Here is a 27,513-nt window from a genome sequence, read left to right as displayed (position 1 = left end):
GAGATTGCATTGATTGATTTTCAACCAGCCTGAAATCGCCCCAGAGTGACGGTACAGAGCACAGACGCTGATTGAACAATGATATTCAGACTTAGATGCAGGTAAAAACTGTATTGAAATCATAAATTGTGATTATAAATATATTTTTTTTTATATTTGACATCATTATTATTGTCATTATCATATTTTAGTTTTTTGCTGGTGTAGCGCCCTTCTAATTTGATTGAATGGGGTTTTCTTACATGTACAGTTTATGCTAAATTGTCACTAATGTGGGCCTGAAATGGTAATGATACTGTTGACATGTATCTGGTTAATTTGGGGAAGTTTGTGTTGGATATAGAAACGTCCTATGTTTTAAAGAGCCTTTGAACCCCTCAGTTTATTTTTATGGGTTTGGATTTGTTCAGGCAGGTGTCAATCATTGTATCTGTCATTGGGGATTAACCTGTCGAATTGTCCGTGGATGAGAAAAAAAAAGCTGCGAGAAGAAGCTGAAGGGACTGTTATGTCGGAGAAAACTTAAAGTTAACTTGAAGAACAGTTATACTATTTACCGGTTGCAACCGGGCGTTTGCGTGAGGGTTTGTTTATTTTGGAGAAAAAAAAATGTCACTGCTAAGTGAAGTAACTATAGCCATTAAAGTGTCTTTCATGTACATTTGTGTGTAAAGCTAAAGAAACATGGAGTCAAAACAGATAACCAAATGGTGTGAACCCAAAGGTATTGATGTAAGAAAAGCCATCGTGCTTAGTGATGTTTCTTTTGAAGACACTGATGAGAAAATGTACTATGTACTGGATGGGATCAAGATTTTTGGTTGTTGTAAAATAAGGGGACGGTGTTCAGAACACTCTGGTCAAAGCCAATTTGTTTTAGTTGAAACAACAAATGACGTGACTAAGACTGACATACCTGAACAGTTAGTGCCTGGAGATGAAATGAGACCTTGGCTAGTTAACGTCAGTGAGACCAAAAGTCACCATGTTCCTGGGGAGGAAGCAGGCTTCCAGTCAAAGCTGCTGTCATTCCTGGCAAATGAGGGGACTTACAAACTAAAGCCTCCTCCAAGTTTTACTGAGCTGCTTCGTGATGTAAGAGAAGAAGAGGAGATGATACTTGGGCTGTGTCTGAATTCGCGCACTTCTGTACTTACACTTACTTTTTTGAGTGCACTTTGCGCAAAACCGGAGAGTGTGCCAAAATAAAGTGCACTGTAAGTTCCTCTGTCGTGCACTCAAAACGGTCTAAAACTTGAGTGTGGAGCGATGGACACTTTCCACACTCAACGGCCGCCATCTTGCCTACGTAACGGAGAGGACGGGACATTCTAATCAAAATAGAAGAGCTTGAAGCAACCGTGGAGACGGACGCGCTCCACAAAAGTTAAATTATATATTGTTTTAGTTTTTCCGCGACTAATGTGCCTGTTTTGGCTATCGGTAATGCAAGCAGAAAAAAATACCACCGAAGAAGAACCGTCAAAATGCATAGTCATTTCCGGTAGGTGCGCGACGGCAGTTTGGACAGTGCTCTGTAGAAATGGAGCACTGCGTCTATAAGTAAGTGTACTGTAGGGATAATAAAGTGCCCTCAATGTAAGTGCACTTACGTAAGTGCGTGATTTCAGACACAGCACAGGAAGACCAAGTGGGAAAAGTGTTGGGTCTTCTGCTTTTGGTAAGCGTGCGGAGTGCGCCACAGCTTCCGTTATACCAGCACAGCCAGAGCCAGCCCCAGTACCTTCCATAGCAGAGAATGATCCTGCAATAGAGACTCTCAGGAAAGAATTTCAAGGGCTCAAGTCTGATGTTGCACGCCTGCTTTCTGCCTCTGTAGCTACAACAGAAAGTGCATCACAGCATGTGGTCCAGAACCAAAATCAGAACGCAAATGGAAACTCATATGCTCGTGAAAGGGAGAGGGTTCCCAAAGCCCAGCATAATGCTGATGTTTTTTGCTATAGGTGTGGAGAAGATGGACATTTCAGTCGAGAGTGCCAAGACCCAGAGAACCTAAGAAAAGTAAACACGCGGCTCTTGAGAACAAGACAGCCAGCGGGAAACTTCACAGGAGCTCAGTAAAGGAACGACCTGTGGCTCCAGAGAACATACGTTCCACAAAGTGTGAACCGCTAAAAGAAAAGAAGGCTCAACTGCCAGAGGGTTTAATAGGACCTAGCTCTGTTGTCACTGTACAAATTGAGGGCATTTATGCTAAAGCTTTACTGGATAGCGGGTCTCAAGTAACCCTGCTGTATCGCTCCTTTTACGACAGGTATCTGAAGCACCTGCCTTTGACCCCTATCGATCTTGAGATTTGGGGCCTTAGTGTGGACAAGTATCCCTATGATGGCGACATGTGCGTGAAACTTGAGTTTAATGGAGATGTAGTTGGAGTTGCTGAGACATCAGAGACACTTGTGTTAGTGTGTCCAGATCCGGTCGTGAAGGGTGAAGTTTCCATTCTGGTGGGCACAAACACCTTTACAGTTAGAAGATTATTTAATCACTGCAAAACAAGCGATGGAAACAATTTCCTAAGCTCGGTCTCTGTGTACCCAGTAATAAAAGAAGCTTATGAGAAGTTTCAAGAAACCACAGAAGACTCAGCTGAGTCAAAGAGAGGAACAGTCTGGTTCACATGAGGCAAGCCTTTTACTCTGCCACCGGGTGGAGTTGCAACAGTTGTTGGCATACCAAAGTTCCCTGGAGGTCTCACTAATCAAGCTGTTCTTATAGACCGTCCAGAGGAGGGTTGTTTCCCTGAAGAGCTGTTGGTGATGCCTGTTGTTGAAAAGTCGACCGCTGTCCATTGCCGTCGCATCACAGTCACCCTGAGAAATGTGTCTAGCCATCATGTGACATTGAAACGTGGAACTCCAATTGCTCACCTGTTTGCAGTGGATGTAATAAGTACAGTCCCTAAAAATTAAGAGCCGAAGCCGTCCACAGCACAACTCTCACCGTCTTCTTTCAACTTTGGGGACTCCCCTGTGTCTTCTGAGTGGAAGGACAGACTGTATAAAAAAATTATGGAGAGAAAAGAAGCTTTCTCGTGCAGTGAGTTTGATGTTGGCTGCGCGAAAAGTGCACAACACAGCATTCGTGTGACAGATGAGAGACCCTTCAGAGAACGTTCAAGGCGCTTACCACCTGGTGATTTGGAAGATGTGAGGAAACATCTCAATGAGCTCAAAGAAGCTGGAATCATTTCAGACTCCAGAAGCCCTTACGCTTCACCAATAGTTGTGGTTCGCAAGATAAATGGAACCATACGCATGTGTGTGGACTACAGGATGTTGAACCGGAGAACGATTCCAGACCAATACACAGTCCCGCGCATTGAAGATGCTCTGTCCTGCCTCAGTGGTAGCCAATGGTTCAGCGTGCTTGATCTCAGAAGTGGCTATTATCAGATCCCTATGAGCGATGCTGACAAAGAAAAGACGGCATTCACATGCCCAGCAGGATTTTATCAGTTTGAACGGATGCCGCAAGTAGTTTGTGGAGCACCGGCAACATTTCAACGTGTCATGGAGAGGACCGTTGGTGATATGAATCAGGGCTGCAACAACGAATCGATAAAACTAAAAGCGTTGGCAACGAATTTGGTCATCGATTCGTTGAGTCGCGCGATTAATAAGTCACTTGAAGGCGCGGCACTGTTTACATCCAGCCGCCGACAGGTTCACGCCCACAGCACGTGAAGGCTCGCTTCACGTGCGGGAAAGCTAAAGTGTGAGCGGCCACAGTTTGTATTTTGGTCATATCTAACACTGGACTGCAGGCCTATATAAAAGTGTTGTACCTTTGCTGTCTTTGGGTTAAAACAACTCCTTCAACTCAGTATCCGTCTAGTCCAAAAAAACTCTGTCAGCTGCTGCTGCTGCAGACTGTGTGCAGACGTGCTCGGAGAGTCGGCATCGGCGCATCAACAGTCATTCAAAGCAGCGGCAGTAATTACACAACCGAACAGTGTAGAAAGTCCCGTCAGTTAAAAATAGTAATCCAGTTTTTAAATCCATGTTAAAATCGGAAGGATATAGAGCTAGTTAGCTTAAAAAAAGTAGCAAACATGTCACATGTGATGTGTTCAGGCCAACACAGTAATATGATTGATGTGTTCAAATGCAACACAAAAAAAAAGAAATTTGAGATTTTGGCGAAAACTTGTTTTCCCAGCAATATAAAATAGATAGTAAAGATGGAATTATGACCTGTTTAATGTCCTATCTTGAGCTATGATCATATCAGCAATTAAAGCAATAATACAAGTTCTATTTCAACAAAATAATAGAAAAGTATCAATAATGATATCAATAAAGACTTGGATCGTTAAGGAGTTTCGAAAATGGTATCAATAGGCCTATCAATAAATATTTACGATCTCCTGTCATCTGAGAGAAATTAAGATGATTTAATTTTTTTAACCGTTAGTATTTACCGGTTAAAAATCTTATCGGTTGACTGGTTTACCATGGACATCCCTTATACTGTATACATGTAGGCCTATATCATACATTGTATGTTTTTTTGTGTTATCCCAGTTAATTTTTTTATCATTTAATATTACTTTTAATAGTTCCGGGACGTTGGAGCAATAACCTGGTGTTTTGACACTTCAGTCTGCACTGTGAATTTGAAGTAATGTTCAGTTTTTGAATAAAGATGCGGCATTTACAAATGTTTCTTATTTTTTTATCCGATTCATCGATTAATCGAAAAAATAATCGACCGATTAATCGATTATTAAAATAATCGTTAGTTGCAGCCCTAATATGAATCTACTGGAAGTCCTGGTGTATCTCGATGATGTAATCGTTTTTGGGAAAACGTTGTAGGAACATGAGCAGCGCCTTCTTAAAGTGCTTGACAGATTGAAGGAGGAAGGACTAAAATTATCTTTGGATAAATGCCAGTTCTGCTGCCCCTCTGTAACTTACCTTGGCCACGTTGTGTCTAGCAATGGCATTGCTACAGACCCTTCAAAGATTGAAGCTGTGGGATCATGGCCACGCCCAGTGAACATTACAGCTCTTCGCTCTTTCCTTGGTTTCTGTGGATATTACAGAAGGTTTGTTCAAGACTTCTCCAGAGTTTGCCATCCGCTGAACCAGTTGTTGCAGGGGTGCATTGTAGCTGGAAGACCAAAAGAGAAAGCAAAGAATGTCAAAGAGAAAGGAAAACAAAACTCTGATTCCCAAACAAAACAGTGGTACCACTCCTCAGAGCCATTTGGGTCTAGATGGGACGAGGACTGTGAGAAAGCCTTTGAGACGTTATAGAAAAGTCTCACAGAAGCGCCTGTCCTGGCAATGGCTGACTCAAGACTGCCTTATGTCTTGCATGTTGACGCAAGCAGAGAAGGTTTGGGAGGTGTCCTCTATCAGAATCAAGGACAGGGTTTGCGTCCAGTTGCTTTTGTCAGTAGAAGTCTTGCACCAGCAGAGAAAAATTATCCCACTCATAAGCTCGAGTTTTTGGCGTTGAAATGGGCTGTCACCAACAAGCTACATGATTATCTCTATGGAGTGAAGTTTGAGGTCCATACAGACAACAATCCGTTAACTTACGTGTTAACTACAGCAAAGTTGGATGCAGCAGGGCATCGGTGGTTGGCGGAACTGTCAACATATGACTTCAGCCTGAAGTATCGCCCTGGGAAACAAAACATTGATGCGGATGCATTATCAAGGCGACCCCATGCACACGACAATACTTCTCATGAGGACAAAACCTTGCCTGCATCCACAGTCCAAGCTGTCTGTCACATGGTAGAAATGAGAACACCTCGCCATCGCCACCGCAGACCTATAGATCTCATGGGCTCATCCAAATATGCTGTACCCAGAGCCTATTGCAACTTGTCTCTTTTGAGCAGTCAACAGCTGCCCAAAATGAACTCGGCAGACATCTCACATTCTCAGCAGAAAGACCTCTGCATTGGAGAAGTGTGGCGTGCTGTAATGCAAAACAGTGTTGACATTGCTAACAAAGGGAAACATCCTGATGTGTCATTGCTGCTTAAAGAGTGGGAAAAGCTAAAGTTAAAAGACTCTGTGTTGTATAGAGAAAGTAATCCCCCAAACAAACCACTTCGCCAGCAAATGTTACTCCCAGAAGAGTTCAGAGAAGGTGTGCTCAAGTCTTTGCATGATCAATCTGGTCACCTCGGGTTTGACAAAACCTATGGCCTGATACGAGAGAGGTTTTATTGGCCTCGCATGAAAGTACAGATTGAAAAGTATTGTAAAAACTGTCCCAGGTGTATTCAAAGAAAGACACTGCCCAAGAGAGCTGCCGAGTTGTCTCATATGCAAAGTGATGGACCTATGGATCTCGTTTGTATGGATTTTCTTTCGATTGAGCCCGATTCTAGAAACATCTGCAATGTGCTTGTAGTCACAGATCACTACACTCGATATGCTCAAGCTTTTGCAACAAAGGATCAAAAGGCCTCAACTGTAGCTAAGGTTCTGTGGGAACAGTACTTTGTCCACTATGGTCTACCAAAGAGAGTGCATTCAGATCAAGGCAGAGACTTTGAGAGTCAACTGATTCATGAACTGTTGAGCATGCTTGGCATTAAGAAATCCAGAACTACTCCATACCACCCTCAAGGTGACCCACAGCCTGAGCGATTCAATAGAACGCTACTGAACATGCTTGGAACCCTCAATCCTCAAGACAAAAGTAAATGGAGTCGACACCTCAGTCATCTTGTGCATGCCTACAATTGTAAGGTCATTGAGTCAACCGGCCACACTCCATATCTTTTAATGTTTGGACGAGAAGCAAGGTTGCCAGTAGACGTTGCATTTGGCGTCTCAAGTGACGGTACCTCAACCAAATCCTATTTGAGATATGTGAAAAACATGAGACGTGAGCTGCAAGCTGCCTATCAGCTGGCTGAGAGTAAGGCAAATAAGAAAAATTAAGGCAACAAGAAATGCTATGATCAAAGAGTTTGCTTCTGTCCTTTACTCTCTGGTGATAGAGTGTTAATCCGAAACCTGGGGCTTCAAGGAAAGAACAAGCTGGCTGACCGATGGAAAGATACTCCTCACCTTGTGGAGAGTCAGATGCCTGATTTGCCAGTGTTCAAGTTGAAGCCAGAAAGTGGAAACGGTCCTGTGAAAGTACTGCACAGAAATCACATTCTGCCTATCGGACAAGAGGTGAACCTGCAGCCTGAAAAGTGCAAGGAGGCACTCAAACCTAAAAGGAGATCCAGCAAACGCCTCAAAGCAAAGAGAACTGACAAGTGTGACCCCTGTTGCTTAAAAACTCCTGAGCAGAACGACAAGACGGAGTCTGTCTCTGATTCAGAAGATGATGAAGTGGGGATATGGTATGACTATCATCAATCACAAGTGTCACAGGAACCAGAGCCCTGCAATGATGTGCAGTCAGAGCCTTCCAGTCTTGATTTGGGCCTAGCTGCCTTCAAAGATAGTTCAGAAATGGAAAAGGAAACAACTGAGGTAAATGCAGCAGAAGAGGAGACAGAATGCTCGGAACAAGGAAGAGTTGCTGAAAGTTCAGATGAAGCAACTGAGGAAAGAGTCAGTGTAACAGAAAACTCAGACGAGTCAACAAGACCTCAAAGACAAAGAAAAGCACCAACCAGACTGACCTATGACTCGTTGGGCAGCCCAACCGCAGTTGCAGTTAAAACACATAGTGCTGCCTTAGCAAAGGTTAATGACGTGAAATGTTGTTTACATTTACGTCCTATTGTAAGGTACATAAGCACTTTTTACAAGTGGATAAGTTAAATGTGAATGGTTGGAAGTCTTCAAGTAGTCTGTCAAAGAACCGATGTGATCTTTTTTTTATGTCATGAGGGCATGACCATTTTTGGTGGGGGGAGAGTGTAGCGCCCTTCTAATTTGATTGAATGGAGTTTTCCTACATGTACAGTTTATGCAAAATTGTCACTAATGTGGGCCTGAAATGGTAATTTCAGGCCCACATATTAACCAGATACTGTTGACATGTATCTGGTTAATTTGGGGAAGTTTGTGTTAGATATAGAAACGTACTATGTTTTAAAGAGCCCTTGAACCCCTCAGTTTATTTTTATGGGTTTGGATTTGTTCAGGCAGGTGTCAATCATTGTATCTGTCATTGGGGATTAACCTGTCGGATTGTCAGAGGGGCGGGAGATACAAAAAAATTGTCCGTGGATGAGAAAAAAAGAAGCTGCGAGAAGAAGCTGAAGGGACTGTTATGTCGGAGAAAACTTAAAGTTAACTTGAAGAACAGTTATACTATTTACCGGTTGCAACCGGGCGTTTGCGTGAGGGTTTGTTTATTTTGTTAAAAGTGTAAACGAGCGTGCTTTAGAAGTGTGGCTTTTTGCTAAGGGGCTAACGCAAGCTGACCACGAGTACGGGACTGTTTTGCTAGCGGTTAGCATAACCAACTGCGTGTACGGGAGAAGCCAGGACAAGGACGGACTTTGCCACGTGCTGCAGCAGAGGAGTTGGTGTTGGACCGGTTGGACCGAGCATCGAGACAGGTTCCTGATCGTGTAGCTGCCTCTTGGAAGAGGTTGCCTTTTCAAGGAGTTTACCGTGTCTTTTTGCCTGATTCGGGTGTGAGTATATGGACTTTTCTTTTGAAGAGGATTTCTGTATGAGCTCCAACAAGCGCGCCAACACTGGTACCAGTAACTGAACCTTTCAAAAACCCCGGGGTATTAGTATTTAGGGTTATAAAGCTGTGTTTTCATGTGTTCATGAGTCAATCTAAGTCAAAGGGAAAAAGAGAGCTGAGTTATATTGTTTAGAAATAAAACAGATTAATATTGCTCTCAAATCTTGTCTTTCCAATGTTTTTTTTTCATGTTGATTGTATTGTTTCATATTGAATAAGGGCTATAGTTACAGTTGAAATACACTGCATGGGAAATCAATGCTCATTGCCAGTATAGTTACATTAATAAACTAACCAGGCCTCTTGGCATCTTAGCCAGAGTCATCCTTAAGTTGTGTTTAGTGTACACCATTCCAGAAAATATATTTCGTAGCTCTCACCATTTCACAACCCATGCAGTAACTTTTATATGTTAAAGGGACATTCTATAAAAGTAATTTAGTCAAACCAGAATTGAGTGAGAGGGCGCCCTATCGCCCTCTATGGGCCAGCCGCCACTAGTCTAGATAAAGGCAGTTTTCATATGCTTTCCCTCCTCCTCCTCATGTTATGTCTCTCCAGCCTATCTTAAGCCCCTGTCTCTCAGTGCAGGCGATGGATACTGCATCTTAAGTGGCCCTGCCTCTTATCATGACACACTGGCTGATCTGGGGTCTGCTCAGCTAATGCCAGCAACTCCACTCAGGTCCACTCAGCGGAGAAGGCCTGTCCATATGTGGTCATGGTTCCAGCATGTATCCTGTCACAGGGCACAGTTTAGTTGGTTTAAGTGGGTTGCGGGAGACGGTGCTAAAGACCCTATTTATAACAGCCAAGCCCTGATTGTGGAGGGTCACTGTACAAACATCTCTTCACACTAGCACTTGTAGATATAGCTGGAGGGATGGAGGCTGTGAACCAGTTACCTGGATAGAACCCTCATGTGTCCAGTGCATTTGATTATAGCCTCAGACATCAGACTACTGTAGAATGAGTAGGGCTGTGTATTGGCAATGAAGAGTACGCATCATGATACATGGGTCACGATACGATATATCGCAATACATTGCGATAAGATGCATATGCCTCATTTCCACCGAGTAGAGCGGGACTGCACGTTTTAAAGAATCTCGATGGTGTTTCCACCGCCGATCCCTACCCTTGGGGTTTAGGCTGGACTACGATAGCCGCCGCCAGAATATGGGTCAAACTATCGGGCTGTGGAACAACTGTGGTCAAGCCAGCGGTCTCTCATTTTTGTTGGTCAAACCAGCCGCTTCTTTATTTATTCCCCCCGTGTTGTTGTGAGCGTATTACGCCGATAAATTCACAGAGACGGCTCGTTGCAAGCCGACAGAGACAGTGAGCGAACAGCGCTGGCTGCGGCAGCTAAGTGACCTTGTAGCAGTGAGACACAGTGTAGCCCACTGATTAATTTAATGACGAGGAAAAGCACCACTCACCGCTCACATTTTTCGCCAAAACACAAGATTCTCTTCACCGAGGTGACTACACACGGCGGAAATTATTCTTTTGATTCTTTCGGCAGTGTGTATCTCGACCTTTTCAGCTCCCTTTCAGGTGGAGTGCCGAAAATGGGAGCGACTTAGAGCGGTTACGCTTGCTTATATCTGTACCCTACCCAACTTTTGGAAAATAGACAGCGAAAATAACCGGACCCAAACGAGGCAATATTGTGATATATTGCGATATCAACTTAGTTCACGGAAAATGTGAAAACAGCTGAAAAACAAGTTGCTGTGTACGATCTGGGTGGGGCCAATATATCATATATAACGCATAATATTGATAACTCAGCAGACAAATGTATTCAAAACAATTGAATTCAAAATTTTAATTCAGTTCAAAACCCATTCAAACTTTATCGAGATATTCATTTTTGGAGCTGACAATACGACACATTTTGACATATTGTTGTATCGATATTTTAGAACAGCCTCTCAGGTGTTTTTGTTTTTTTGAAGATGGTCAGCAGCAAATTTCATGTTTGTTCCATCTGATGTCGTAAATCTTTTAAAACACCTTTCAAATAATTTAAACTAAATTTCTGTTATTTCAGCTGGACCTTGTAGATTTTTATCAAATATTACTTAACTACCGTAGTTTTCGGACTATAAGCCACGCCTTTTTCCCAATTTTTCGACCTTGTTATTACGCAGCACAGTATGTGTTGTGTAACTTGCTACTATTGCACTAAATGGTAACACTTGAATACGTTATGCAAATATGCAACTTGTTTGTTGAAATGTTAAAGGGGTAGTTCAGGATTTTAGACATAGGGCCTTATTCCCAAGTTAGCCTTGGTGTTCTTTATCAGTGGAGACAGTTTTCAACACATTTAATTCAGTCTTTCTAGTTGCAGAGTGCGCTCGTGCTAAGCTAGCGCACGGCATCGGGGGGATACCTAGCCTGCTACTAAAACAGTCTTACCCACTCCACAGTACACCCGAGGCCAATCAATTATAACGCCAGACTATCGATGTAAATGTCTGTGTTGATAGAATAATTTTAGAAATAAAACCAACCTTGCATATTGCATTTTGAGGGACTTTATTCCTTGTAGGCTGCGGCAGCGGCGGACTAATACCTAGGTTACAGGCTCTATAATAGTTTGTTTACCTGCTGCTGTCTTACAGACGCAGAGTACAGTGCACAAAGGAGTTGTATTAGCCTATGCAATGATATGGCCACGTTTGGAGGACTTACCAATGCGTCTGCTTTTGAAGACGATTATGAGGAATTTGTTGTATCCAACGAACCGTACCTGTACGAGCCGGAATACACTGATGAAGAATTGAGAGGGATGCTCAAAGGGCAGAAAGAGAAATAGCGTCTGTAGAGACAGCCCCCGCTGGAGCTGCAGCAGAGAACCAGGACAGAATGACGGTAGACTGGTGGCAGTGCAGTTTCAGTTTCTGTCCCACGCTGCTCTGTTTACTTTCTGCTGTAGTGATTCGGTTACACAGCAAAGTAAAAGTCCGCTGCTGCTAAGAAAGTAGTCCCTCAAAATGCGATAATTCATGCGATGCGAGGTTAGTTTTATTTCTAAAATTATTCTATCAACACAGACATTTACATCGATAGTCTGGCGTTATAATTGATTGGTTTCGGGTGTACTGTGGAGTGGGTAAGACTGTTTTAGTAGCAGGCTAGGTATCCCCCCGATGCCGTGCGCTAGCTTAGCACGAGCGCACTCTGCAACTAGAAGGACTGAATTAAATGTGTTGAAAACTGTCTCCACTGATAAAGAACACCAAGGCTAACTTGGGAATAAGGCCCTATGTCTAAAATCCTGAACTACCCCTTTAATAAATGGGAGCTTCCTCAAGCAGCCATCTCTTTCCCGACAATCCCCTCTGTGCACGAACTCTTACATATGGTAATTAAACATTATAACACCTGCGGCTTATAGTGCGGAAAATACGGTACTCATTTCATCTATGAATGAATCAACATGTGGTTTTGAGTATTTGGGGCAGCAGTATAGTGTGTGTGGGATAGAGTCAGAATAAACAAATGCCTGTGATCATGGTGATTAAGGACCATATCATCTAGTGTAACAGTCAGTGTGTTTACATGCAGACTCATAATCGGGTAAATAAACGAATAAGACTTCAACAGGACTTGTAAAATGCATGTTAACACCTTTATCCGATCTATTTCACACACAAATCGGAACATTAATTGACAAGCGAAGTCAGATAAGAACACCTAGATAACTCGTTCATAGTCAGCATTCTATCTGCAGGTATACAGGATCGCATATCGCACATCGCGGAGTTCTCGTTCTGCGCTTGCTCGAGAATCCCTGCCGCGGATTTCACAAGGAAGTGGAAGGAGACGACGTAATAAATAGTAGTGTTGTTGCCGGAAAGGAACCCGGACTTGGCTCTATAACCACTTGTTGAAAGGACTACAGTGCCACCTAGCATAGCGGAGTCAGCTATGCTCCAGCCTTTTATCGAATCTTTGAAAGGCCATGTATACTCAGACAAGTGATGTGGTCTGTTCGAGTGGCAAGTTCGGTATATGTCTTAATCCAATCTAGTTGTGCCATGGAAACGCACTGAGTGTGACTCACTGATGTGTTTTGAATGGCGCTTTATGGCTCAGAGGAAGAAGATGTGGAAGTTAAATATATCAATTGCTCCCAATACAACATAAATTGCTGTAATTTCTTTTTACACATCTGCCAAAATACAGTATGTGCTACTGAAGGCTCTCAAAGAAAACTCCAGGTGGCATACAAAGATATGCTAAAGGCAGCGATCTCTTAATTTATCTCCACTTATGTTTTACCCTAATTACTGAATTAAAATACAGAAAACCATTGATTGCAATGGTTTTCTGTTTTTCACTTGCACTGAAAGCATTTTCTTCTTTTCATATGTGTCCTCAGTGTTGGGGAGTAGTAAACTCCATGTAATGAAACTAGTAGTTTAACTACATTTTGCTGTAGTTTGCTTTTAGTTCAACCACATTCATATTTGCATAGTTATTCAAGTAGTTAAATTACTTTTGTATCATTTTTTACGTAGTTAATTAGTGAAACTACAAGAACAAACTATTTTTATTTTAATGTGACCATTGGTTCTCTAGTTGAACCCCCATTGACGAGCCCCAGATAATAAAAATAATCCAGATTGGTTTCCAACAAAAAATAAAAAATTCCTTGTAATTGAGTCCTTGTGAAAAGTCCAAATTGGACTGTTTGGTTACGGACAGGTTTAGACCTCAGAGCTATTCACCCTCCAGGAAGCTGGATTGTCAGCTCACATGTGAAAGTAATTGCTTATTGTTTTTAATGTTCTTTGTTTTGTTTATGTGAAGAACAAATTAGCCTTTATAATTTCATATTATCCATTATAAATTCATAGCACATACTGTACATTGTCAATTAGATTTTTTAACAAAGTAGTTTAAACTACTTTTTTCTAAGTCACGTTAGTTAAGTTAACCAAACTAGATTTCTACCTGGGGCAGCTTTGATGTAGTTAAATTCCTTTGAGTGTGAAGTCATTGGTATTTTGCAAAGGTATGCTTTCAAAGTAGCTTCGCCAACACTGTGTGTCCTTAAATGAGGTTATGTCTGTGAGGATAGAGACTGAATTTCCAGCTCTCCTCTTTGTACTTTCTAAGTGGAAAATTCCCAAGAGGCTGAGAACTCAGAAGAGTAATCATGAAGGAGTATTGGCACAGGACAGGATCTCTGGCATTAGTGAATTTCTGAACAGACACAAAGCAGATGCCATCATATCTGGAAATGTTTTAAAATGAGCTGTGTCCCATAAGTGTGTACGGATGAAGTGATAGCAGTTTGTATGATAAAGTCCACCGGGTTTGCTGGAGAATACTTTCCACATCTCCATCAGCATATGCAGGTTCTTGTTTGAACCTCTTTTCTATATTTAGACCAGCCTTTGCCTGATTTATAAAAAGACATGATGAAAGCTTTTTTACTGGCACACTAACTTGAGAAGGGTCTCTTTACGGCCAGCTTTAGATATAGAGGCAAGGGTGATAAAGCTATTTCTGATGTCTACAATGTTTGTGTGTGTGTGTGTTTGTGTGTGTGTGTGTGTGTGTGTGTGTGTGTGTGTGTGAACCTTCATGAACTGTATGTTTCTCTTTCTTCTATCAGAAGTAAACTGTTTCAAGACGTATTAGTGGATTGAACAACATCATTTGATGGGGCCACTACGACTTATTTACTGCCGTCAGGAGAAGCTGTGAGTGGAAGTGGGCTTTGGAAACAGATTGCTTTCGATGCCCTGCTGTGGGCTAAGCGGCAGGCAGGCAGGCACGCACGCACGCACGCACACACACACACACACACACACACACCAACCAATGAATTTTACTATGGGGTGAAGATTATCTCTAGAGTCAGACAGACAGAAGGACAAGAGGATCTCGTGCTTAATAACTGCATGACTTAAAGACTGACTCTCAAGCTGCCTCCTTAGTATGCATTATAAGACCCAACGTGTCATCATTCATTAAAGACTGCAAATACTCAATGAGGAACTCATGACGTTTGAGATTGATATTTATTGTGTACACAGACTTTTAAAATGTTAGTCGCACTGAAACTGTACTAATTGGAATTTTCAAAGTCTAGCTAACACACCCAGATAATGGGATCGAGAGGCGAACTACTCCTGCATGTATATGGTCAATTGGACCGTAACTGGCCCATACCAGGCGTTCTGCGCATGCTCCACAGTGTCCCGCTTGGGGCTTTGGCCTTGAAGTCCAGTAGCGTTCAATGTTAACAGAAATAACAAAAACAAGGGAATAAGAAGAAAGCCTTGCACGTGAACAGCACCAAATGTCCAGAGCTATAAAAAGTTAACAATATCACCACTCCACATGGTACCATTATGCCACGCACTAACAAGTTATGTCGACCTGAAAAGAGTCCATTACTAACAAGCTGAAAGCAGCTGAAAGGAGGTTTATCGGCACTTATCGAAGCAGAGTCAGACATACTTTGTTAAATAAATCGATTCCCCTCCCATACTTGAATACCTGGACAAGATCAGCAGTCTTATTAAATTGTGCGGTCGAACAATAACCATAGTTCAACTTAACTGTGTTTCTTGTGTACACATTTAATGCAGTCTTGTTAAAAGTAAAATACTTTACTGCAGCCCTTGTGAAGTCACCAAGATGGGAAATATGACATGACCATGTTGGGTGGTCATAAATAACTGGTAAATACGTCACATGAATAGTGAAAGCTAGACAGCAACTGAAAGGCAATCCGTTGTTGTGAGGAGCATAAAAATGTTAAGTACTCCATATAATGAGTTATCACATTGTGTTGTGTCACTTGTCAATTCCAGAGCTACCGAAAACACTTGTGCTTTTACAACTCCTGTCTTGTCCAAATTGATCATGTTCAGTTTGACCTATGTTAATAATAATGTTTGATAGTGCATTTTGTGTACCCACGGTCGCTTTACACTTAATGAGGCAGGAAAAACAAATAATACAAAAAGATAAAACCGTGATAGCAATGATTGCAAGCGATGCGAGAATGACCTATTCATCATATTCCTTGGTGAACTGTCAAGTTTTCAGGGGTTGCTTCTAAAAGTGTCCAAAGATGCAGCGTTGCAAAGAGTTCCAAAAGGGAGTGAGCTACCACACTGAAGGCTCCGGCCCCAAAAGTCTGCAGGCTGATGTGGGGGTTGATGAGCAGATCCATGTATGGATGGATGGATTGTCGGTGTGGAGAAGGATTTTGGAGAAGATGCAGGATTTAACCATGAGCCAATGAAGGTTGGACGAGGGTGATTGAAGGTGATGTGCGTATGGGGTTTGCTGTGGTTGAGAGCCCTGGCAGCTGAGTTCTGCATATACAGTACTAGAGGCTATCCAGGGCTTTGCAGGGTACCTCAAACAGAACTCCATTTATAATCAATAAATCCAAATGGGAGTCGAACATGAAGGAGGGTCTCTGCTGTGGAGTATGAAAGGAGTGGCTTGGGCCTGGAGATGTTTTGAGGTGGTAGACAAAGGAATTAGTGATGGACTTGATCTGTGACTGGTAGAGAGGGTGGCCTCCTGAATGACAGTCAGGTGTGGACTCCAGGGAATAGGCAGTTCTGTGCTCTAAAACACAACAGAGGTGGCTCATTGAGACGTGGTTGGACATGTACCTACTGAACCTCGGTGGCAACTCCTCTTTTCAGGATGTTGCTGAGAAAAGTACTGTTGGAGATGGTCCGGTAGTTGTTGAGGTCATTCATGTCCAATACCCAGCTTTTTAACTGCAGCAATTTAAGCTTGAAGGCACCATGCCAGATTCTAACGAGGAGTTGATTTTGTACACCATGAAGGAGGGTAGTTGTGCAGCATTAGGAGTTTCCTTAGAGAAGGAGAGGCAGCTCTGAGGCAGGCATGTTGCTACATTCTAGGGTGATGCTGCTGGATGCCAATAAGAGTTGATTAATATTGCTTCTTTGTCTGGGAGATGACCTCCTTATAGGCCCTTGTTTGGTCCTCAAAGACAGTGAGGCAGGATCTTTCTTATTCACTTTGTTGGCCGATGAGAAAACCCAGCGCCAGCTAGACAGGGCCACACGCAATGAAAGTCTACAAGCAGTAGAGTAGAGTTGGTACTATGTAAAATAATTTGAGCCTCTCCAGTTTACGACTGGTGACCTTCATGGTGCAGAGTTTGTGGTCAACGAGGGGCAAGGGTGAGTGAAAGAGAGCTCAGGTTTTGAGGGGGGAAAGATAGCCAGGGCTAAGGGATAAGGCTGGCTTCTAGCGAGCTACCAGGACATCCACTATTGGTGGCATCATGGCATGTTAGTCAGGGCTTGTGCACTCTATATTGATGTTCCTAAATGTTTCTTGTGCTGCTTGGAGAGGGGGACAGGAAAAGTAAAGAAGATGGCATGATGGTCAGCTAAGCACTGTATATTATGGGTGGGCAGTAGGCCAGTGGCTTAGTCTTCACCTGTGTAATTGTTATATTGTGCCACAACATGGATTTTGCAAATTCCATCATAACCATACAGTTTCAACTGCAGAAGAGAGGCAAAACGTAGAGGCTGTTATAGAAGTGGTGTAGAGATAAGAAGTGCAGGTTCTATTTGACAGTCTGATCAAATGTCCAAATCTGATTTAGATTTTCTTTATTTAAAAGGGACGGCGCACATTAATAAACATGAGCACCAAAGTTCAACATGTAAATGTGCCAGATTTAGCCATGCAGGCTAATTTTCACCTGTAGTCCCTGGCAGGTAGAAAAGAAAAAAAGAAACATTAAAAAGAGAAAGATACAAAAATACAACACAAGCACAAAAACAAAATGACACAAGCACAGACAAGTAAAATGACACAATCACTTTTCCAGCACATAACAGGTTGGTGATGCGCGAAAAATATGAAGCATACAGAACAGATAAAAGTGCATGAACATATAGCACGATTAAAACACACAAGCACCCAAAGAAAAACAAAAAGCACAGACAGGGAGCACAAAAGTGTTGACACATGACACAGACAAATACAGACTTTTAAACTTCTTTTTACTCTCTCAAACATGGGGAAATAACTGTTAAGTAATAATAGTGAGTGTGGGTGTAGCCCTTCACAGCTCACAGTATAGTTCATACATAGACTCTCAGTCAACGGAAATCTGTTCTGAGAGCCATCTTGGTTGCAAAATGCCAAAGGTTTTCTTACTCAAGTCAATCTGATTGTTTTCCCAACAGACATCACAACGTTGTGTACACGCCACGTAGACTCATGTGGGTAGAGCTGGAACAGGCGTGTGTCTGTCTGCCTGTGTATTGGAGAGAGCCTTTTGTCTGCTTTGTCACACACAATCAGAGTTGTGTGAGTGTGCCCACTGTGATATGAAGGCTTTTTTTCTCCTGTGAGTGTGTGTGGGGACTTGTAAGGGTCCTCTGTTTTCCTCTGACTTCCTGTCCATGAAAGAGCCAACCACATCACTGCATGCAGGGAAGTTGAGTGAGACCCCGGCTCTGTGTCCTTATGACATGTCTGTAATTAGAATGTGGTCTGAACAGTGTGCCAGTCATCAGTGCTGCTGACGTCATGTACATGAGATGCCGTATCTCGTCTGCCTTATTCCTCGGAGGCTTAAACATCAGACAGTCTTCAAGCTGTACTAAAGAATGAATCAGCTCCTTAAGCTTTCACAGGGTAGTCACTCCAGGACTCCCAATTTCTAAGAATATGTTTAATTTGACAAAGACCCTTACAGCACAGCTGTAAAGACATAATACTAACACTACTACTACTACTACTATTACTACTACTATTGATATTGATAAATGTGTACCCACAGCATAAAAAATAAACACAGTAAAATGAGAGTGACTGTGCTCTTGACAGTCAAAAATCACAAGTGGAAATAATGTAATGAATATAGTCACCTGTCCTATTTGGCCGCAAAACCTTGAAGTTATGATGCTAGGCGGGGTCATCCTGCTTGGATGCCAGGCCAGTAGGTGGCAGTGAAACTTTCCTGCATGCCTTTGGACTGTGGGAGCAAAGTCCACACAGTGATGCCCCAAAACCTCAGGAGGTAGAGCTGGTCATCCACTGGTGCTATCAGAGAGTTGCACTGGTCTCTGAGATAGTGCGTCAAACGGTCAATGACTGTTAAAAACCTTGTACAATTATTTGTTTTGCCAATTGCAGACAGGACAACAAAGAAGAGATTTTAACCTTTTTTGTTTCTGTGATGACTGGTATGAGATGGATGGACATTTTACAGAATATTTTTTTTTGTAAATCAGACTGCCTTATACAGATGCACAACATGCCTCGCTCGTTGTGTGGATAAACCAACACCAGTAAGAACAAGTCGATGTTGTGCACGGCTGAGCAGATTTCATTAAGAACATGGAACCAGTATTACAGGCTCCTGTTTCTCTGGGAGTGTTTGTGAAACTAAACTGTGCCTCTTTCACTAGACGACCTGTCAAATGTTGTTAATCCAAAAAAAAAGGACTTTCATATGTGCTTTGTATTAAAGTCAATTAATTAATATAATTGATTGTGTTGTTTTATTCATGGTACTAGAGGAATGGAATTATTGTTTTTCTCACTCCAGCATTGGAAAGCATTGGTTATAAGCCAACCAACAGAAAAAAAGTTAATTTTTATGTGACAATGACTTTGTTTCTGGTATATTGTTCCTGCAGATTCATTGCTAACATCTCTGTCCCTCCTCTGTCTGTTTTACAGTGTCCAGCGCCATGAAAGTGAATCCCCAACAAGCTCCACTCTATGTAAGTATCTAACATCACCACACAGCTTCCTCATGAACTGTACATTGGGTAATATAGTTGCATTGTTTTCAGTTTCACGGCTTCTTTTCGGGTTGGGTTACTTAACTGTAACAGTGGTTTCCTTCACTTTAATTCAGATTTTTACGGATAAGCACTCTCCTACCACATTGATTCTTCATACGTGGTTAGTATGGACAAAGCAGATGTTAATATTTCTGGACTGACTCTTCCATTGGCCTCCTATCTTGTGCCGCTGAACATTCACTAGCCCTGATTTGTTCTTACTTCTTAGACTTCTTCTTCCTGTGTTGGTTGTTTGTGTGTTCAAATGCTTTTTATTATCTTTCTGTAACTGTGAGGCACTTTGTAAAGGGTTGACCCACCTAGTTCTAAAGGTGCAGTGAGCCATTATGGAGAACACTTCACGTTAAAATCAGTGAATATCTCCTCACCATCCTCTACCTGTCCATATTGTGTGTGCAATGAAAATTATTCCAATGGTAATATGCAGCTTATGCCTCGTTTCCACCGAGTAGAGCGGGTCGGGTCGGAGCGGCTCAGAGCGGGACAGCTCACTTTTAAGAATCTTGGTGGTGTTTCCACCGCCGACCCTACCCTTACTGGTGGGGCGGGGTTTAGGCTGGACTGCGATAGCCGCCGCCAGAATATGGGTCAAACTATCGGGCTGTGGAACAACTGTGGTCAAGCCAGCGGTCTCTCATTTTTGCTTGGTCAAATCAGCCGTGTTGAGAGCGTAAACGCACAGAGACGGCTCGGTGCAACTGATAGAGACAGTGAGCGAACAGTGCTGGCTGCGGCAGCTACGTGACATCGTAGCAGTGGGACACAGTGTAACCAACTGATTAGTTTAATGACGAGGAAAAACACCACACAATAAACAGTGCTGCGCTCACCTTTCAGGCGGCTGGTACCCCAACGGAGGAGTACCAAAATTAGGAGCGGCTCAGAGCGGTTAGGTGCGCTTAAGCCGTACCCTACCCAACTTTTGGCAAATGAAAAGCCAAAACTACCCGGACCGAACCGCTCCGATCCGACCCGCTCTACTTGGTGGAAACGAGGCATTAGACTCTATAAACGGGCATGCAAACAAAGGGTATGAATACAAAGGGGTCCTACAGTAGCTAGCAACATCATGTCAGTACCGACAGGTTGCTAGTACGGCTAGAAGCAACACACTAACTAATATCATCTATTTACAAGCCCATGAGACTCTTCTTGACCAGCCCTAGCGGTTTGTTATCTGGTATGATGAACCTGAAAGAAATCTGTACGTGGTTACATGCAATAAATGAAGCAAGCAATCTGTTATAGTGGCTGCAGACCTCAATGCAGGGCTGTCTTCTATCTAACTGCTGTTGTACATTTTCTTGCTCTGTGTGTGTGTGTGTGTGTGTGTGTGTGTGTGTGTGTGTGTGTGTGTGTGTGTGTGTGTGTGTGTGTGTGTGTGTGTGTGTGTGTGTGTGTGTGTGTGTGTGTGTGTGTGTGTGTGTGTGTGTGTGTGTGTGTGTGTGTGTGTGTGTGTGTGTGTGTGTGTGTGTGTGTGTGTGTGTGTGTGTGTGTGTTTGTGGCTCTTTTCAACCGTTCATTAAAAGATAAGTTTTGGTCTCGGGGAAGCGGCAGCGTCCTGGTTGGACGGTGCCAGTTTGGTTCCTGCTGACACATTTCAAACCTGAACCATGTTGTCTGTTCAATGAATATTCATGGTCCTGTACTGTGGAAGAGCTGCAAACTGAGCTAAGAATTTGTTCTGTATTGTGTCCTCCTAACATTTTCTCAAGTGTCGTTTTCACTGAGCAGTACAGTTTGTTTTGGTATGGTACAACATGGCCAAAAGTTTGGAAGGATACCAAAATAAGCGTACCTACTAGGGTTGCTGGACGGGTCCCGGGATTTCGGGATTCCCGCGAAATGAGTCAGTCCGGGAGTACCGGAAATTGGCCACGGGACCCGTCCTCCCGTTTTTTTTATTTTTTTTATTATTTTAATTCATTAATAGTGGCCTTTACTAATCAAATATACTCTCGCCACCGTGGCCTTTTCATAAGGGAGGCTTTTGACGTGTCTGGTAATACATTTTCAATGACATGCGAGTGGAGAAAGACGCACTACCGTTCTACAGACGTGGCGACAAGCGGCCGCACTAAACTGTTGTTACGTCTGTAACGCAGACATGCGAGTGGAGAGAGAGAGAGAGTCCGCAGTTCTACAGACGGAGCGACAAGCGGCCGCACAGCTAAACTGTCACGTCTGTGCTCCTCTCTCTCTCTCTCACACACACACACACACACACACACGCGCTGGCAGCCTGGCACAGCTGAACAGTGTTTTACTTTTCTCTCCTCAATGAGATGGTGATATTCACCATTCTTCTGTATTCAAGTCAAGATTGTATGATGAACATAAAGCAGCCTGTTTCTTTTGCTGCTTTCTCTTGTAGCGACATGAATCTAATGAGATGAAACAGCTGGAGCATCGCTGTTCGCCCCGTTCCTTCCACCAAACACTAAAGTGAAACCTAGACCTAATCCACAAAGTAGACATTTAAACCAACCCAAACTGAATAACTAATCCACTTATTAACTAAACAAATGTTAACAATATGAGTAGATATTTAACAGCAGCGACACAGGGTTGTAAACAAAAGTTGTTTCCATGGTTACCGCACAGCGTTTCCTCGCGGAGCCTCCTATCTCCACCGGTCGAGTGCACAGACAGTCTCCTCCCGTCTGAAAACGCCTTTAGATGACTTCACTTTTAATGCCCTTAGTTCATTCTAGAGCTAGCATCCAGTCTGCCCTGGGCTTATGAGGCTATAACGTGCCCAATAAACCACTCGGCCGAGTACGTGGGTACAAAATAAAGTATTAAAAAGGCACTTCCGGTTTAACGGGAATTCCCGGGATCTCCCGGGAGGAGGCTCTTTTTTCCCGGGAATTGAAAAGGGTCAATTCCGGGAATTTTCAGCAACCCTAGTACCTACCCTTTCATTGGGGGTACCAATCCGTCCTAAAGGGTCAAAAGAGGGCAGAGCTACACAAAGCAGTCCGTTGATTGGTCAACAGAATCATCATTTCGGCATGAGAGATACACCGCTGTGTGAAGTCACCAAGTACCAAACCTTCCCATGCCAAACCGAACTGTGACGCTCAGTGGAATCAAGGCTTTAAGTAAAATGTAATATAAAATTACCTCAACCAATTCAGGTGTCAGTATGATGAATGGAACTCACAGACAATCACTGTGCTGAATTATTACTGAATAAATAAAGTGCATTTGGATAAAGTGGGCCTGCTTTTGTTTACATTCCCTTTGTGTACATGCCAGTTTACTGGGCCTGGGCTCTGTATTAACATAGTTAGCAGATTGGGGGGATATACAGTATGCACTGATATGGAACACTTTTCCCAGCTGATCTGCACAGTGAAGCCCTCATCAGGTCCAGGAGCCTTTAGAACACATATGATCAGTTAGAAGCAGCGGGCAGGGATTCTGGGGCGTTTGATTCCTCCTCTAGCCGGGGAGTTGTTCTAAAAACGTGCACTATTCATCTGTGAGACATGCAGACATTATCTCAGCACTGATGCTTTCCCTTTTGTAGTCTGTGTCTGTTCTTAGTCCAGAACACATGTTTCTAGAGTTTGAAACACAATACTTAGAATAACAATGTAAGCATGTTAGCTTAGCCTTAGCCCACCTTTTTTTCATTTTTTTACCTTTTTTTTAACCTTTTTTATCTGTTCGGGCAGGACATTTGACCACTCCCTGTGTGTGTGTGTGTGTGTGTGTGTGTGTGTGTGTGTGTGTGTGTGTTAGTGTTGCCACCCGTCCTGTTTTTCCCAGAATTGTTCTCTTTTTTCACAAGCTGTCCCGGGAAAGTAAAAATCTCTCCCGGGACACAATTTGTCCCGTTTTTTGGGGAAAATGCCAAAACCTCATTTGATCTCCTTCGTTCAGTAGTTAAAGGCACTACGAGTAAGATGGCACGTTGGCGTCCCCTTTGGACAAAAGCGGTAGTATTTTTACGACGCCCGCTGTCGCAAATGCTCGTGCCAGGCGCGTGAGCGTGGACTGAGAAGGGCGCAATATAGTGCATGTTCGTGTGTTGAAAGTGTGAGGACTCTTTTCGGCTCCGTGAGAGTGGTTTTGACACTGCATCAACTAATGCCAGTCAGTACACACACCTGCTTGCAATGAGTTGATTCAGCAGCGTCACCTAACTACTCTCTCTCTCTCACGGAGCTGTGTCCTCACAGAAAGCGAATGAATGAGAGACGGCAGTTAGTAGACTATGGATCACGATGAGGTAATGTGTTTGTGTTGTTGATGTAAATAATGACTATTTCAGATAATGGTTATCTGATGATGGTGAAGCAAAGCAAACGTTGTTAGTACCAACCGCTCATTCATTTAGCAGTCTAGTTTCGCTCTCGTGAAATTGTATACACGTTGCTTGGCAACGTCCTCCCGCCCGCCTATCACTCACTCTCCCTTTTCGCTTTTCTTCATTGCATTCTCTTTTTTTTCTTTGATGGTTCAGCCCCGTTATCAGTCATTTATGACGACAAATAACTGTCTCAAACAAGGCTCCCGCTCCCCTTCCCTCACCTGGAGGGATAGGCTTCTCAAATCGCGTTGCAGCGCCACACTGAAATCTGCAACCAATACGGATATGTGACCATAGAGCCTGCACGAGCGAACCGAAAATCGGACTGGGTGTGCGACCAGACCAAAAGCAGTAATAAAAACTATATAAAAACGTCTTTCTTTGCACTGATGGTCTCGTTTGCTGTTAAAGGTAATTTATGATTATGAGAGGAAACATGAGGCTGTTTAAAAGATATTTAAATGTTACTCGTATCCGCTTTAAGGCCGTTTCACACGGGCCGAGGCGTTTGTTGCGCCCACTAATGCATTCTCAATGGAGAGGCGAGCGGGCAGAGAGAAGGCGCAGCGTTCCGTCAGGCGGCACGACAAGCGGGCAGGGGCGGTCTTAACGATCTCGGGGCCCGTTTCAAGACCCTGTGTGGGGCCCCCCACATTTTTTTATTTATTTTTATTTTTTATAAATAATGCTTGTGCATGCTCCCCGCGAAAATAAAAACGTTTGTGGAAACCAGTTGGTTCATAGACGGATTATGAAATAACGGGCCCAGACTCTTAAGCCCCCTGGGCATGGTTGCATGCAATTTTCTTCTCAAAGTGCACCAGATTGATGAATTTTACTTTAAAAGGTTGCATTTTTTTCATTACACTGAACTGGTAGCCTAATAATGGCCGAGCCCTCCGCCTCAAACATCAAATGTCCCTTTTTTTCCTAAATCCAAGGTGGCAACCCTAGTGTGTTTGTGTGTGTGTGTGTGTGTGTGTGAGAAAAATTCCTATGTGCTATTGTTAGCCTGCGATTGTGTGGGTGTGGTGGCTGTCAACAGCTACCACACTGTGTGTTTGGTGAGAAGTGTGTGTGTGTGTGTGTGTGTGTGTGTGTGTGTGTGTGTGTGTGTGTGTGTTGCGTCATGTGTCATAGTTTGAAGAGGCATCAATACAATTACACATCATGTATGCGCTGAGGCTCTTTTCAATTTTCATTCAGAGACTTTATAGCTTTAGCTCAGTGGTTTTCAAACTGTGGGGCGCCCCCCCCCCCTTTTTTTTGAGTTTGTGTTTTTTATATTAAAGAGGACCTATGAAGCTTTTTGACTTTTATGACCTATAAACGTTGTTATGATGATTCATAGTCATGCTTAACCATACTAAATTATCAAATAATGACTTACATGCATTTCGACATATTCCTTGCTGACCGTCTGGGGTGTCTGTGCAGAGCACTAAACACTATTCTAGCCAGTCGAGAAGTCACGTCTCCAAAGCGGTCTACCCTTTCATAATTTGTGACGTCGCATAAAACTTTGTGACATCACCACGCGGATGTTTCCATATATGGTAATGCTGTCACTTCCCTGTTCGCGTCTGCCTCGCGCCCTTATAGGTCCATGCTCGCGCTTCCCGCCACTGAAAGTGTTCCGGAAGGAAGGTAACCAATCACAACGGAGTGGGGTTTGCAGGAGGGGGGGAGGGGAGCGGAGATTGCCGAAGCACAGGCGGAGGGAGCGGAGATCAGCCGGAGATGCCCGAAGCACACACACTCAAGTGTTGACAGGACGTGCTGGATCGCCAAAATAAGAGAAAGAGCTTCCCGAAAATCTACATAGTTTTTTGTGATGTGATTCGTGTCAGGTTGCTCTACAGCAGTGTAAAACAAGAAATTAAGACCAGAAAAGTAGTATAATAGGTCCTCTTTAAGATCACGGCATAGCTGGACAAGAGTTATTCTGCTTCGTTCCTCTCACTGCATTTAAAAGCATTCATTATATTACAGAAAAATAGGTCTCGTTAAAGAAAAAGAGCACCAAGCCCAACCCAGAGGACCCTGCATAAATTTATTTATTTTAAATTAATATTTTTATGGAAAATCCACGTGTCTTTCTTCAATAGCTAATTCATCAGAACCAGTGTCTCCAAATTATTTGTTCACACAAATTTCCTCATATTTAGCCTCTTAATTTTCCTATCAAAGTGCACCAGATTCATAGCCTGGCAGTGTTTCCCCCAGCGCTTTATAGCTAAGGCGGCCGCCTTAGCAACGGCAGCCCCCCGCCTTGACTACCAACCACCTCAAAAAAAAAATAATAATAATATATATTTTATTTATTTTTTATTTTTTTCGTGCTGCACAATTAATGTACTAGCAAGTGCAATGTGTGCTTGTGCATGGTCATAACTGCGCGAAAGGCCGCGATTTGCGGTAAAAAGCATACGTGTCTCCAAGTGTTTCTCTATCAGCTGCTCTGTGTCTGCGGCTTTGCGCGCGTGACCGTACCGCACCGCGCACGACTACAGCATGCACGCTGGAGAGTTAAACATGCAGAAGCAAACCAACATTTAACTGGTGGCGATAATAAACACAGTGCAGTTCTATGGGGATATTTAGCTGAACAGAAATAAGTGCTCTGCAAAGCTAGAATAGTTTAAGACTCCACATCACCGTGGGCAACACAACCTATCTATCAGCTCAGACAGCGCAGAGAAAAGTTTGAAGAATGCATGAGAGTGATGGCCCAGCCAAGTTTCATTAAGTTTAAAGAAGTGCCACACTGTTACTGTCTTTGAAATGCATTTAGTCATTTTAAGGGGAAAACACATTGTATTTATTATTTCAACTATTGAGTTATTTTTCAAACAGCATGCTAGTGTAGGCCAAGAAGATTTATTTTCTGAATTTTCAATGCTGCTTTATTTTTATGTTTTAAATTGGGAAATACATGTTCCAAAACGACCAATAACTTCTGTATTTAAAAATAAATCAAGCAAGTAGGCTCAAAATAACCATTAATGAATTATAGGCTATCGCATCACAGTAGGCCTATTGTCCACAATAATCGCACAACAGCCCCCATCCAAAAAGGAACTTTAAAAAGTTGAATTTGCACTTTGATGTGCATACACATGTTAAGTGTATGGTCCATTATTTGTATTTAGTGTGTCTGTATAGTATTGCACCAAAACAGTAGAAGTTTTGTTTAATTGAGCGTTGTACTGTCTGCATGTTTGCACATCATTTGTACCTGCACATAGCAACAAAATTGCACAACTGTAAGGTCAGTGTCTGTTGTATTTTTGTATTAAAATGAACAGTTGTTTATTTCTTTACATGCAGATGCATTGGCATCTTTGAGCAAAATACCCCCAAAATTTTCGCCGCGGCGCGTTGCGCCTCCCATGACCAGGGGCAGTTGAAGCGATCTGGACCGGAAAAGTCTGATCTTCAATGAAAAGCTAGTATCTAAGTTTATTAGTTATGTCCTATTAAACCTGTATTAACTAACTTGTAACACGATGCTTTAATTACAACCTTTTTCTTCATAAAGAAATATCCCCTTCTCTCACGGTTTCTGCTGAGCGGCGAACCCGGGCTCTTGCGGTGAGTGCGCGGAATTCTAACCACTAGACTACCAAGGACACTTCTAAATCGATAAAAAATGTTCTACTT

The 27,513-nt window shown here is 42.9% G+C and overlaps 1 protein-coding gene across 4 annotated transcripts in view; it reads left to right on the top strand.

Moving 5' to 3' along the window:
* The window catches only part of LOC307250839 (A-kinase anchoring protein 13), a 201,779-nt gene that overhangs the window by 40,361 nt on the left and 133,905 nt on the right, over positions 1-27,513 (top strand). For all 4 annotated transcript variants that reach the window (XM_080028071.1, XM_080028073.1, XM_080028072.1 and 1 more), the window contains exon 2: positions 19,402-19,445. In XM_080028071.1, the coding sequence (XP_079884197.1) occupies positions 19,413-19,445 (33 nt within the window). In that variant the 5' untranslated portion in view covers positions 19,402-19,412. The remainder of the gene's footprint in view (positions 1-19,401; positions 19,446-27,513) is intronic.

The sequence above is a fragment of the Ammodytes marinus genome (genome assembly GCF_949987685.1).
Source record: "Ammodytes marinus genome assembly, chromosome: 5".
Taxonomy (NCBI): domain Eukaryota; kingdom Metazoa; phylum Chordata; class Actinopteri; order Uranoscopiformes; family Ammodytidae; genus Ammodytes; species Ammodytes marinus.
This window is presented reverse-complemented; position numbering and strand designations above follow the sequence as displayed.